General features: G+C 35.0%; 1 protein-coding gene across 1 annotated transcript in view; it reads left to right on the top strand.

The window, feature by feature from the left end:
* Positions 1 to 15,073, top strand: part of LOC116165843 (metabotropic glutamate receptor 8-like) — a 102,940-nt gene extending 87,867 nt beyond the window's left edge. Inside the window, exon 4 of the mRNA XM_031480537.1 lies at positions 14,900 to 15,073. Coding sequence (XP_031336397.1) covers positions 14,900 to 15,073 — 174 coding nt within the window. The remainder of the gene's footprint in view (positions 1 to 14,899) is intronic.
* The last annotated feature ends 733 nt before the right edge of the window (positions 15,074 to 15,806 follow it).

Here is a 15,806-nt window from a genome sequence, read left to right as displayed (position 1 = left end):
ATAATTAAATCGATCCGAATACCTCAGTGGAACTGCGTTTTTTGTTTTTATATGTAAATCCGTAAACTATTTTTTTTTTGCAAAAGTGAAGAATTGAAGTTTGTAGCGGCGCGGCGGCGATACACGGAGAAAAATGTATGTTAAAGGTAATTAAAAATATAATAATAGCTATCAAAAAATATAATACGTATAGGGATAGCTATGAAGAATTATAAAAATTTTTTTACTATATATTGTTTTAACTCATACAAAAAAACTGTATGTAACGGCAACAATCTCATATGCATGCTTTTGTAATACGGGAGTAGTTGAATTAACATCTCCGCTTTGTATAATAAGTAACTTAGATTATTGCAACTAATTAATACACACACCCTGCCAAAAATCGACTGCACCAAAATTTCCCGGGAATTCTTATTAATTTTGGCGCGTAGAATCCAAAACAATTCGTACTTTTTCGATTAGACTTCTCAATCAAAAGTTATGGACTAGAAACCAATTTCGAAAGAAAGTTCAAAGGGCTGTAACTTTTGAACTAGTAGCCCAATCTTGGAACTGTTTGAAATTATGGATTCTACAGGCCACATTCTATAAGATAATTTTTTCCGGGTCGATCTGAGACAATTTTTTTTCGGAGCTCAAAAAAAGGCAGTGTATAACCTTCCTTTTTTACCAAAAATCGACTACACCAAAATTTCTCGGGAAAACACTTTTTCTTATTAATTTTGGTGCGTAGAATCCAAAACAATTCGTACTTTTTCGATCAGACTTCTCAATCAAAAGTTATAGACTAGAAACCAATTTCGAAAGAAAATTCAAAGGGCTGTAACTTTTGAACTAGTAGCCCAATCTTGGAACTGTTTGAAATTATGGATTCTACAGGCCACATTCTATAAGAAAATTTTTTTTCCGGGTCGATCTGAGACAATTTTTTTTTCGGGCTCAAAAAAAGGCAGTGTATAACCTTCCTTTTTTACCAAAAATCAGGATACACACATATTGGTTTCGAATATATAAAATTATAAGTTCAAAAATCATGATATATTTGCAACAATAAGGTATAATAATCAATATAATACAGTTTTGTTTTTATTGCCATATTGTATTGGCCCAACCCTCAAAATCTCTGGAACATCACTCATGATTATAAGTGGTATAGAATTCATCTATAAACTTCACCAAAATTGCGAGCCACATACACATACGCACTGAACTGACTGTCGACTGAACAAAAACCGCATACAATATACAATACAGAGCTTTTAATAATTTAATGCAACCTTTGCAACGGTTGTTCTCAAAATAAGCTTATGCTTATCTTGCAGATTCAGCATCATTACAATTACATCATATGTTAAAAATTATTATATGGGTTGTTAAACTAACAATCTTTCAACCGCAAGGTTTTCATTTAAGAATGCGTTATATACTAAACTGTATTATACACAAATAATAAACCCATTTCGTTAATAAACTATATTTTAATGTTTATTATCTATTTGCTCTTGGATATATTTAAATATCTAAGATCATATTTAATACAATATCATTTTTATAGTGAGAATAATTTTGATTAGACATATTCATATTGTACAGCGTGTGTCAAGGTTTGTTTGATTTAATTTAATTCTCGTACTGTCTACAATATAATTTTTACTATATGATTTTAACAATCCATTTTTCTCCGTGTACCGTGGTAAATAATAATACAATTATGAGCTCTTCAGAAGCCAGCTAGCGTTCGGCAGGCCTGGTCGTGGATAGTTCTGTGCAAAAAAACGATTAATCCGTCGATAATTATCGATTAATCGACGATGGATAAATTAACAAAAATGTATCGATTAATCGATAATTATCCGTAACTATATCGTTTAATCGATAATTAATTATTTGCAAAAAACTATTAATCGATAGCTTATCGATAATTATCGATTAATAGATGGTCGATAAATTAAAAAAATAGTCGACTAATCTATAATTTATCAAACATTATTGAAAGATTTATAGATTTTAAAGAATTTTCGTTGACAAATCGATAATCTACCGATCTTACATCAATTTATCGCAAAAGAGATAGGTAAGAACATTTCGGGGCTGGCAATGACACTGGTTGACGTGAATTAAATACTTAATTACCGTTGCTGTTAAAAACTAATAACTTTGAGGTTATTGAAGGACGTACCAAATTCATGAGGATTATCGTCCACTTGGTCACCTTCGATTTCAGAAGACTACGGAATGTTGAGAATATATTTATATCAATAAGTTTATGAAAAGGTATCCATATAGTTTTCTCTGGATAATTATCGTATTAGAAATCGACAATTTTTGACAGACGTCAATAATAATCGATTATTATCGACAGTTAACGATCATTATTGATTATTATCATAAGATTTCGATAATTATCGAATGCTATCGACAATTATCAAAAGTTATCCATAATTATCCAAAGTTATCAATAATTATCTAAAGTTATCGATTAACGATTAATCAATAATTATCGGACTAAACAGACTGATCAATAACAATTTCATTTATCGCCCAGCACTAGTCGTGAGTCGGGTTATTCTAATATGTATTTTTATTTTGTTGTGTAATCAAGTGGACAATTGATAATTGATTAAATTTTTTGGTCAATATGCCGGAAGTGATTTGATGTTAATTTTGTTTATTTGTTTGCATTATTGTGAAGTTGAGTTACGTGTGAAAAGATAAGGTTCTTCTTTATTATCATAAAGCTCGGCTTAGTTTTAAAAATTCGGTAGCTTTACCTCTAATGCATCAACACTTACATGGGAAGTTAAGTTGAATATAAATCTTGTCGGATACTTAAAAATTAACAGTGTAACCGTAGTATCTTAACGGGTTCCTTTCTTTTTTTAAAATGTAACGGATACAGAATGAGCTATTTAACAGTAAATTAACGGCGAATAGAAAACAATACAGACCAAACGTTTTACGCTAACCTTCTAAATATTCTTCTCCTGATACGCGCAGATATTAGTTTGAATTTGGTATGCCCTCAGAATGACATCATACAGGGAAAAGTACTTAGAAAGTGTTTTATGAAGGTGGAAAATGGTATGCGTGAGATAGTTTCCATTTAAAAATTTACACGACTTCAAAGTTACTAACGGCATAGAAAAGCAAAGGTGGAAAAATCTAAATCTTTACTGAACGATTCATCGTAAAAAAACGTTTCAGTTTATAAACTTGACTGAAATTGGTGTCAATAAATTTATATGTTCGCGTTGAATTATGTGATTCTAAAGGAAAACGAATTCGTTTACGGAGAGTAGCTGGAAAACAGAAATTTAACTTCGCGAAATGAAATTTTATGACGGAAGATTTGGCTCTCTTAGTGTGAATAATATTAGGATTTCCTGGCGGATTGTAAAGGGGAAAAGAAAAAGGTGTGCATGTATTAATAAATGTTGTTTACCGCTTTAACACAGCACATGAAACGGCTATTGACTAAGCAAACATGAGTAAGGTATGTCAAAGCGATGTCTTTTATTAATAAATTCAGAATAGGATGGAAGAGCTTTTGTAATCCCATTGCGATCATAACGTAGCGACGCTTTCTAGCTTTCTTGCATTACATAGATATCCTACGAATTGACCCTTGTAGAAACGACAAATTTAAAGAAGCGAAGCCGGCTTTCTGCATTGCTCTCGAATGATACCCGCCTGGGACAAAATGGGTACAAAGTCAACTCCTTCTGATTTATATATACACATTCTTTAAGGGAATATATATGACTTCATTGTTTAATAAAAGATCGTACAGCGAAATTTGGGTATTTGGTATATGTATATGGTTTGCTGGTGACATTTACTCCATTTTGAAATGTCTGCATCTATCAAGAGGCCCACCTTTCTATTTATTGATTATTGCTTCCTATTCTAGTTTTTCCAAATGTACAAATTTATAGACTTTTAATGAGTCTGCTTTTTTAATGGCTACAGATGATCGTGATTTTTTTGATTCTCTCATACGATATTCAATTGGAAATGAGCTATGCCTATGAGAATCACAACCCAAACTTTTACGTAATATCTGCAAGTACTTTACTAACTGCCCTATCCACCCTTCCAACAATCACTCTAGGTTGAATTTTTGATTTTAAGAGAAGAAAAGGACGGACAGACGACCAATGTCGTTAGCCCTTTGCGTCACACTCACCCCCACTTAAGGTTGCCGATGTCGGAGGAAACTGTTGACTGCCTGGGTGTCTTATTTGAATGCCGTAGTTCCTTACTATTTGTAAAGAAGGGTAATAATGATCAGGGGCGGACTGGGTAACTGCGGGCCAGGTGGAATTGCATAGGTTACGGGCCATTAAAGTATTAGTGTAGTAATGAAGGTGCCGGGGGGGTAGCTCTGAGGTGCACCACAAAAACATTTTAAAGTACTCCTTTCTCGAAAATCAATTACCATACAGTTTTTTTTTAAATTGCAGCTGATAATTAAAAGTAACAAAATATACAATCCACACGAGGTGCGTCGCCTATCATTGTATTTCAGCACTTTCAAAATACTACGACAAAAAATGATAAATTCATTGTAAAACACTTCAATTAAAACATAATTTTTTAACAACCTAACATCAACCCCAATTAGAGAAACGTGTTAATAATTTATGAATAGTGCAAGAAACTAAATACAGCACATACTTATAAATTTCCAACGGGCCATTATGATCTACAGGCCAGGTGGCAATCGCCACCCGCCCCCCCCCGTGCCAGTCCGCCCCTGATAATGATGGGTCCACTCTCCCATCTAGGATGTTTGTGCCCTTGTTGCCCTTTGCACGTAATAGAGATTCCGTTCTGTGCACCAGGATGACAGGATACAACCCATGTCCAGTGGGGGTGAGCCCTTTCTCTCATTCACACTCGGTGATCAAGAACGTTGTAGGACACTCCGCGCGAGAATAATTCGCTTCCTGAAAATTTCCTCTCCGTGCTTAGAAGGGCGCTTTCTGCCAATAATCTGTAGTCAGATAAAGCACAAAGAGAGCGGTATTGTAATGCCAGACAAATTAACGTTTGGCACTTCGGGTAACTCGAACACGACATAAAAATAAAATAACGTAGANTACGGGCCATTAAAGTGTTAGTGTAGTAATGAAGGAGGTGGAGGGGGGGGGGGTTAGCTCTGAGGTGCACCACAAAAACATTTTTACTCCTTTCTCAAAAATCAATGACCATACAGTTTTTTTTAATTGCAGCTGATAATTAAAAGTAAGAAAATGTACAATCCACACGAGGTGCGTCGCCTATCATTGTATTTCAGCACTTTCATGCTACGACAAAAAATGATAAATTCATTGTAAAACACTTCATTTAAAACAGATTTTTTTAACAACCTAACATCAACCCCAATTAGAGAAATGTGTTAATAATTTATTAATAGTGCAAGAAAATAAATACAGCACATACTTATAAATAAATTTCCAACGGGGCATTATGATCTACAGGCCAGGTGGCAATCGCCACCCCCCCCCCCCCCCCCCCCCCCCCCCCCCCCCGTGCCAGTCCGCCCCTGATAATGATGGGTCCACTCTCCCATCTAGGATGTTTGTGCCCTTGTTGCCCTTTGCACGTAATAGAGATTCCGTTCTGTGCACCAGGATGACAGGATACAACCCATGTCCAGTGGGGGTGAGCCCTTTCTCTCATTCACACTCGGTGATCAAGAACGTTGTAGGACACTCCGCGCGAGAATAATTCGCTTCCTGAAAATTTCCTCTCCGTGCTTAGAAGGGCGCTTTCTGCCAATAATCTGTAGTCAGATAAAGCACAAAGAGAGCGGTATTGTAATGCCAGACAAATTAACGTTTGGCACTTCGGGTAACTCGAACACGACATAAAAATAAAATAACGTAGATAAAGTCAGCAGTATCGGTGTCGAAATGGGTCTCGTAAGGTGTATCGAAGGAATTCACAATAGCATTATTCTCCCACATTCACTCAACCATCTCTAGACCCAGCTCAACTCTCACTCACTCACAACTGGGCACCACAAGAACTCCGGACTGCTCCAGAAAATCGTGTAATTACCCCTAACGAAATAATAAGCCAGAAACGAGAAACCAACACAGGCACAAAAACACATCACTTGATTTAACGCATAAAAAATCCCCGATCATCAAAAACAAGTGCAGTTTTCACTCTTTTCTCCCCCGCATCCTCGAAACAGTTCAACTACTTCAACTGAACTACTACATGCATTTCCCACCGGAAATATTGATTGCAACCCTTATTTTTGAATTCAGTACAGATCACTTGATGATATTCTAAACACTGGACTTGCAATGACGCTGCTTTCCAGTATTACACTGGATCTATTTGCAACATTTACCTTTATCGGTTTTACTTTATAAAAGATTCAAGGTCAAAAAAATGTAAAAAAATGTCATATTCGTTTCTTTAATCGAGGGTAAGCTAAATTGTTCAACAATCTCAAGAAGGAAAGCAGCTTATAAGAAATTGTTTTCGAATACCTCGTATCTAATATTAAACCAATTTTGTTATGTCACACACAATAATGCCTTCCCTGCTATACGTACTAAACAACAATTTAGTGCATCGATGCACAAAGTGGATGTAACGAAAAGTTTAATTGAAATATCCGCCTTGAGATATTATATAAACTTGGTACATTCTACTGGCGGCGCTTCGATCGAGTTTGTCAACTGCCGTACCCTGCGGATTTCACCTACTGTGAAATGAAATTAACTTACGTTCTTGTGATGTGTTACAATTAGACCAGAATATAACAAACGAACAGGAGATTAAAATAGGAATCACGCCCGGTAATTGCTTGTATTTTCCAATGCGAATCCACGCGAATTTCCTTTTTTGCGCTTCGACCAACGCTATTTAATAGATTTATACACGTAACAAAAAATAATGTTGATATTCATTTTCCCCAATTTATTAACTAGGTCTTGTTGCAGGCAAAATTCACCGATTAATTGTCTTCCAATTCCCTGCATACAAATTTGATTTATCACACGATGCGCTGGCTAATGACGTCACTCAACTTTCCACCAGCCATTACATTTGGTGATCTGAAGAAACTTCCTTGCTTGTCACGATAAGTTTTAATAATACTTTACTTGCGATTTGGTTTTATAAGCAATTCACCGACTCGAAAATGTTCCTTCGCATAAATTTTTACGCAGCCAAATAATGCGTTTCGATTTGCAGCGTATTGCTTTTCCTCTCTTGAGAGCAAAATGGTGTCGCTCCTTTCTACAGGGTTGATTTACATTGTAAGTAGTAACAACTTCATTAGTTCATCGTACAATTATGGGAGCAACTAGGTTTTGAAGTCAATTTTCCGATAAATAGAAAAGGGGGAATTTTCAGTAAGTACGTCAACGTTAAAATTTATGTTATGGTTGAACCAGACTTTTGCTAAAAAATTTGAAGTTGATTTCGAAAGTTCGAGATTTTATTCCAACGCAGGTAGGTCAATCCCGTTAATATGCATAATGACCCGCAACCGTGGGACTTAAAAGAAAGGTTCCATGTAAATCGATATTTAGATGAATTTCATTGTTCGCATAGCGTTCAGTACTACGAATAATACATTTCGCAAGTGACGATTACAGTCCACCTATAAAAAATGCCAAAATACACTTTTTGACCGAAAACATTTATCAATCAGTGTCATCCAGTAGAAATTTGTACCAGTTTTATTGAAAGGTAGTTTTCACAATTTTGGGATGTGCTACTGCCTCTTCTTATTGGATAACCTTAACCATTTACATTTGCTGAAATTCTACATTCCTTTCAATATCTCATCTTGCAAGAAGCGTTATTTAATTTTTTGTTTCCATTACCAAAATTAAACCATTCCATTTCTGTTACCGCTACATTTCACGTCTTATAAAAACAGAGTTTTTACCCCCGAGTCATGTATGCGACTTGTGAAAAATTTAAAGCGGCGATCTGCGTTTAAGTGATGTGATGAGGTTTAAATGGATTACGCTATAACAAAAGGCCAGAAATTAAAAATCTTTTTTTGTTGAAACCGTACTCTTATCCAACAGTCTACGACATAGATTAGAGTAAATGTCTGAAGGAATTATTTCTACTTCACTTACTTCTTAGATTTTATTCTATTCTATAGGAAGTTGATATCTTTTTAATTATTTTGTTGTACCTAAGCAAGATACACCAAAATTACATGATTTTCGAATTATTTGTTTGTAAAAATAAATGTTCAGAACTGTTCGGAGTGCAATTAAATTATACAGGGTAACGCATCATAGGGATTTCAATGTAAAATCCATAACATGCGATTATTGGCTCCCCATATTATTTTGGAGCAAAAATGTATTAAAGTTTTTTGTAGAAAAAATTTTTTTAGGCCAAACCACTGTATTAGTTTTCAACTTTTTTTCATATAAAGACGGAAAATTGAAAAAATAAAACCCGCATCTTTTTCAATAATCTGGGTAAAGAAAGTATTGGGTAAATCGGTCATGAAGAATCGCTGGAAAATATTTTCAAGTTCTAAAAATGACCACCAGAGGGCGTAACTGCTATCTTAAATTTTAAAATTGCATTTTCTTTAAATTTCGCATAATTAACTAGAAATTTTTTTTCACATTTTTAAAGAGAACCAGTTTATCTATTATTTTCGAAAACTTCAGTTTTAAACAGGGTTTTAAATAACTTAAATGCAGGGAAATCAATTGATTGTGACTAAATTAGTTAAAATTGAGCAACCGAGTGCGGAAATCATATGCCCTTCCAAGCTCACTTCACAAAAGGCCGCGACGTACTTATTTTTTTAAGTGTTCCGTCGGTACTAATAGCAAGTGTCTAATACAATTTTTTTTACAAGAAGCAAATGGCCGAATAACCTAGATAATGCCGTTTGGTCCATGTGGGTAATTTGGCTAAAAAATGATTAAAGAGTAGACGAATATGTGTGTTTTTTGGATCATCCGTTTAATTGGAAAAAAATGTATACGTTATACCCTGTTGTATAATTCTTTAATTGCATCAAACTTTAGTTCTGAAAATAAATGACTCTTCTATTTAATTTCAAATATAACAGAAAATGACGATTGTTCTTCTTTCATTTGATTGCATTATATTACTATAGGATTAAATGTAAGAGAACCTATTTATATAAACTTATATGAAGTGGCCACGATTTCAATATAACTGGGTAATATCAAGTTTATAGTCTCATTTGCTTTACAGTAGCAATTTAAATCTAAATGTGAATCTAAATCCTAATTTCATCCTTCCTCTAAACTTCATAATAACATTGTCATAAATTTCCTGAAAGGTCAAACATAATGACAGGCGTGAAAGTTTGGTCATATGACTGAACTTTGTGCATGTCATTGAATATTAAACATTTATGTTCTATTAAAAAAGAAAATCTTTTTCTCACATTAGTAAAAGGCTAATGAGTACTTCGGATAAAACGATATTTAAAATGCACTGAAACTGAAATCCGGTTGCGAAAACGAATAACCGTTCTTGAAGGGAAGCGTACTTACTTTGCCAAATTTGGCGCTAATTTACTCGCCACTTTTAAAGAAAAAATAAATTCGCTTTCTGCGGGTGTGAAAATAGCAAGCGAAAACAGGAAACACAGGAAAGCTTTCCATTATATTAACGTATGGCTCAATAAAAATAACCCAATTTTCTAGCAACAACACTTTTCTATCTAAATTATTAAAAATCCCGCCAGACTATACCAATAATTCATTGGAAAATTTAATTAACGAGTAACGAACTTTCAAGGTGATAATCCTCTGCAGGACAACTAAATACGGGAAATCCGTATCAACCTTATGAAAATAGTCGCTTATTGATTTCCATGCGCCCATAATCAATAAAAGTATAACTTTTCCAGCATTAGCGCGAGTTGACCGTTTCAACTGCTTCATTGGAAAGTTTTACGTTTTCATTTACATTTAAATGTGGACATGTCGGCTGTAATAAGTTGCATGGAAATTAAAGGCTTTTGTAAATTGCTCTCAAAAATTCAGAATAAACAAGTTAAATATTTAGTGAAAATTATTTATGACGAGGAAAATGGGAATTCGTTTTCGCACTTCGCGTGTCAGTTTACAAGCAACCACTTTTGATGCTCTTCGTGTAGCAGCACCTCTAACTTTACAACTCTCTTTTACTGTCAGATATATGTAAATATCTGATCCTTGCGGTATAGTAATTTAATTATCGTCTTGGTGTCCTAAGGTTTCCTTAAGTTTTCGTAAGGTCTTTTGACAACATTTCTATGTTGATTATATAAACTTACTCACCACCAACGTAACCTACACTGTGGAATTTGATTTAGTTAAACGCGTTTATTCTACTTCGTTCAAACGATGCTTTAAACCACAAACCAGAAGCTACTTTCTCCTTATACTGGTTGGACCACACTTCATTTCGCGCAAAAATATGGGAGTGGAAATCGATTCCATTACACCTTTATTTAAAAATAAGAAATTAACACTTAACATGGAAGTCCCATGTGATTCCATTTAGTACAATAATAAAAGATTTAATCCCACCTCTGAGGAATGAAGGCCAATGAAACATTTAAAAAGTAAAAACAAAGATATTGCCATTAGATGGTAACAAATAGTATTGGAAAGCTCTTATCGCCACTGAAATTAAATACAAATTTTCCAATAAATGAAACAAAATAATCAACACGCAATGCAAATCTGTTTCGTACTAGTAATCCTCAGAAGTCGATTCCGTTAGGAATATTAAAATTACTTCCTTACACCAATACCTAAAAGTAACCGGCCACTATTTTATACAAATCAAAAAAACAGTTATTGATGTGGGTAATATTCTCTTTGGGTAACAAATTGTTCTTATCTTTCTTTGGAAAATGCCGCTTCCTTTAGAAATATGGAGACAAATCGCTTCGATGGTATAGTTGACTTGTTGCACCACCCTGGCAACGTTCTCTACGTGATGAATCTAAGGTTTAGTGGAAAAAAAATTTGCATGAATCCAATCGAACCTGCTTTAATTTCGCGAAGGTAACACTCGAGATCGTAATTATTTTAGTTTTTTGACCTAAAGGCATCTGAATATCTACACTTTTTGCAACCTTGAGCAATAAATTTCCACACATATAGAAAAGTTTCATTTTCAGTAAAGTCGAAATGACGGTGTGAGTCAGGGCCACGAAAAAAAAACAAGACGTGGTTTCCGGATAACCGGGTGTCGGTAATTTGTATCGAATACAATCATGTATAGGCAATCCAATAAAATGATACCGACTTTTTCACGCCATTCTACAAAAGACGCACACATAGCCGTATATTGCAATATTTTTCCTTGCTTTATTCCACCTCTCATCTGCCATTGACAACGAATTTCTCGATTGAGAGCACAAACCAATATAATATTTCTGGAAGTTCCCGGAATTAGTTATTTATGCCTTCAAATTCAATATACAATTGAACTTCCGAATGCAACCCTTTATCGCAAATTCGAATGCTATAATAATAAATAAAACGGCAGAAATTGACTTCTAGTAAGGGAGGCGTGATCAATTCTATCAACCAATCTATACAATGCCGTGTTTTATTCGGTTTGATGACATAATTAACTTCTAGGGAACTAGAGCTAATAGTCTATACAGTTTTAATACCCAACCCAAACACGAGACGTGCAGTGAGCAAGTCTGGCTAATATTAACCCTTTGGATAATTTCATATACGGGATAAATTCCTTCGTCAGAAACTAATGCCAATTTTTTTGCCCGTTTTAAGGTTGCCGCACATTTGTCCGTTTCGTTCCGTCACGTCGACGGCGGGCGTTGTCAAATGGCCGGCGACGGTTCGCGCTAACAGACACTTATGAGTCGTCCCTTCAATATTCTTTACTACCCTGTCGCAGCCTCCAATATGAAATAACCCAATTTACATGAGTATTTATTTGAGAGTGATCGAACCAGAGCATCAGCTTTTAATTTTCAGGTTAAAAGTGGAGATAAAGAACTAGGCTCCCCCAAGGTGAGAATCATTAAAAGCTTATTCATTACTGAACTAGTCGTGGTACGAATTACTTAATTGCATGAAATTAATTGTTACAGCAGAAATTAAAATTCAATTTCTACAAGTGGGGTTTTAACCCCTGTAAATGTAACTAAATCCTGTCCTATAATTTTAAAATTCTAAGACAACGAATTAGAGCTAAAATGTAAACTAATGAGGTGTATACACCTGAAAAAGAATGTATGAACTCGGAGAAGATAAAATGGCTGTGCCGATACGGAACATTAGAATGCTTTAATATAATTTGTCTCTGTTCCGTTTTAATGTATTCTCGTTATTCGTATTGGCAAAACAGTATTCTAATATTAAATTAATTTAATTTTCATTTCGAGTTGCTTTCCGGTCGTGTTTTCTATGTCGATTTCTACATTTTTAAACGACATGCCCCCGCATAAGCTCGTGTAAGGGCAAATATTGATAAATTGCGTTTGCCATAAATCGTTATTGATGTATTACCTGAATTACCGCTATTCCAATTTTTCTTTTGTATGTGCGTATAACAGATAATCAATTCTTAAAGGGAAAGTGATGAAATAGATGTGCAGACGATCGTATACACATGTTTAGTTAGCTAACAGGGTCGGATATAGGGGAAAAGGGCTGCTAAAAGGCCTAAAACAATAGCAAAGGTTTGCAAAAGAATATTAATAACCCAGAAATTGTTGAAGTTGCTTGCGTTTTCCACGATCCTTCTATTTTAGCTGGTATCGTTTCACTTTTATTTTCCCAGAAGCATTTTGGCAATTGCAATAGATTAGAATGGTTTATGAGGCATTATTATAATGTTATGGTGAACTTAGTCGTGTAATGTCAGTCTAGACTATTGGTATAATAACAGCAGTAGCGTTTCACCGATATAGAACAAACAATGCATAATGAGGTTGTAGCAGGCAGGATCATTTATTATAATAATAGCGACCGAAAATTAGAATAAACAAATCCATCACCGGGGTCCCTGTTTTCGCTAATTGGAATTAGATTACGACGTGTTCTCAATGAACGTTTAAATTGACGTTGGCTTCGGTTGGCACAGTGTCGATTTCCCATAATCCCCGGATTCTTTTGTTCTGTAAGGTAAATGGTTGTCACATTTCATTTTGACCGCGATCCCTAATCTTCGGCGATATCCTAATGATCGTAGCGGTAAAAACTGAGATACCAGTTGATGGTTTTCCCGAACTTTGTGGTAAAATTCATATTAGAATGTTATTGTGAAAATAGTGCATGACACGAATAACACGAGAGAAATCCGAAATGTAAAGTTTTGTTGAAATAAAAAAAAGCGCAACGATGCCGATGGTTGTTGTCAATTTTACCCTTGTATACTTGCGATTTTAGCCGCTAACATAAACACTAATTAATCGTCTTTACACTTTTTACCGGTTCCCGTTTAAGTCTAATCATCACTCTGTATAAATAAGAGAGATGCAGAAATTTGGGTAGTAAACTTGACTTTATCATAACTAACTCGTATTATCCCGCACTTACATTCAAATTCCGATTTTAAAGTCGGAATTCCACCCGGAATTCCGACTGTGAGTTCGGAATTTCGACTTAAAACTCAGAATTATACAATAAAATACTTATGGCCCTTCAAGCACGCCTTCGTAGATTCGTGAATTAAATTAACTATTCTCTCTCTGACGGCTAGCTCAATCTATCTCGCGATTTCGACCGAACTTTAAGGGTTCGTGTAACTCATAATCATCTTGGTCAAGTTCGTGAATCAGCCAATTTCGCGATATTGGAACACCATGGCGAAAAGAAATCTACCTACACCTGATCGGCCGTGCCGAAAGAGATTTTTAATTTGCCTTCGTCTTGGGAAACTTTAGTGGATTTCATTTTTAGTAAACGTTTTTCTTATGGTGTGAGCTATTTCACTCAGTGTAAAAGTGAATTCGCAGCAAAAATGCATTAATTTTGAAACCAGCCGATTATGACACAAATCTGGAACAAAACAATGCCCGTGTCGTGTTCACTTTACGTACCACAATTTACTGGGAGTTTACCTTTTTCGTGTATTTTTTCATTGATTTCGCCAACTCCGCTTCCAATTTATAACGTTTGTAGTGACCCGTCTCCCCTTCGATTGGTGCAACCTTATAAATACTAAAGTCTAAATGCGAAAAAAAAGATTTACCTGTATTATTCGTTATCGATTACCCTTCCACTCCAGATTGCGTTCTCTAATTTAAGCAAAACCGAATTGCGAAATTATTTATCTTATTTCCTTTGTGGGCAGATGCATTCAATTTTTCAGCTCGCGGTCGTTTAGCTTTCCGAAAGGAGTATACGAAGAAAAAGAGACAATTAATATCGGTAGTATACAAAAATAAAACCGATCCATCATCTTTTGATACAAATATTAACTTGTATACAAAAAAAGGTGAAATTGGGGTTATTGAAAGGATATTAGCGGCCTAAAAATAAATGTTTCAGTTGTTTAGATTTCCGCAAACAATATTTAGGGTCGTAACACGCGTCGATATATACAAAAATTGATTTTACTTCCAAATGAGGAGCTTAATTTTTGCAAATTTATGGACCATTAATACTCACATGATGGATATACAACGATTTGTAATTAAATCGAGTTTAAACGTGGATCTGCAAACGCAAATTGGCTACACTCAATTGCTTTATGTATACAAACGTATATGACAAATAGGTACCTACAATTTACATCGGTCAATTTTCGGATTTACGTTTTGCAAGTCTGTAAGAGATTAAAACGCAAACATCGGAAAACTACGCTTTTCCAAACTTGGTATTCAGTTAATATGATATTATATCTGAAAAGAGTTTATCGTAATGTTTTTATTTCGCAGGGCATTGCATCGTTCATATCGTATTCAGCGGATGTGGGAATTTGTATAGCTACGTCTGAAAAGGTATTGAGGAATTCTCGCGTGGAAGACTTCGACCGAATTATTGAAAAGCTGATCCAAAAACCCCAAGCACGCACCGTCGTTTTATTTGTAGATGAAGATAATACCAGGTGAGATAATTGGATTTATAAAATAAGGTTATTGTTACCGAAGCGACCATTTTTGTTTTTCGCGAGAACTGAAACTTCCACCTTCCTTTATGTTTCCCTTGTAGTAGGTTACCTGTTGCGTGTATAAATTTGACAAGCTCCGGAATTACATTCAAATTTTTAAACAGGGCACAATCACACTGTTAGCAATAAATTACACACTCCATTTCGTTCGCTTAACTGTTTTTATAATTAGATTGAATGTTTCCAAGCTAAATTTCATTTCGACACTCAATTTGCCTTTGTTTCAACATTCCCTTCAACAGGTAGGATGGATAAAATACGCGAAGTTCCATAGTAAACTTTCCCATTTTTGCGTGTTACGAGATTACTAATAACGGGGAACCAGGCTGAGGTTAAGTAGCAAATATAACGGTGTAAAATAAAATAATGCGGTTTACAGTGCCTTTGTTCGATTTGAATTCCCGTTTCCCTTAAGTGCTTTAGACAACTAGAAGTCACATAGGGCGAATTAGAACTGTCAAGAGAATAGAATAGCACGCCCTGTCTTAATTGAACAGCAGCTTGCTTTGCATCTAATTTCAGCTTAAAAGGTTTTTTCAAGGTACATATACTCTCGTGCCCTTTAACTTCTTTCAGTAAAAGTTTATATAGGTTACCTACACGCTTATGACTTGACTGAATGTAACGAAAGGGTTAATCGATAGTTATATTCAATTATAGAAAACACTTTGGGA

The sequence above is a fragment of the Photinus pyralis genome, unplaced genomic scaffold, assembly GCF_008802855.1.
Source record: "Photinus pyralis isolate 1611_PpyrPB1 unplaced genomic scaffold, Ppyr1.3 Ppyr1.4_LG3a, whole genome shotgun sequence".
Classification (NCBI taxonomy): domain Eukaryota; kingdom Metazoa; phylum Arthropoda; class Insecta; order Coleoptera; family Lampyridae; genus Photinus; species Photinus pyralis.
Note: the sequence above shows the minus strand (reverse complement) of the source record. Positions and strands in the feature narration are given on the sequence as shown.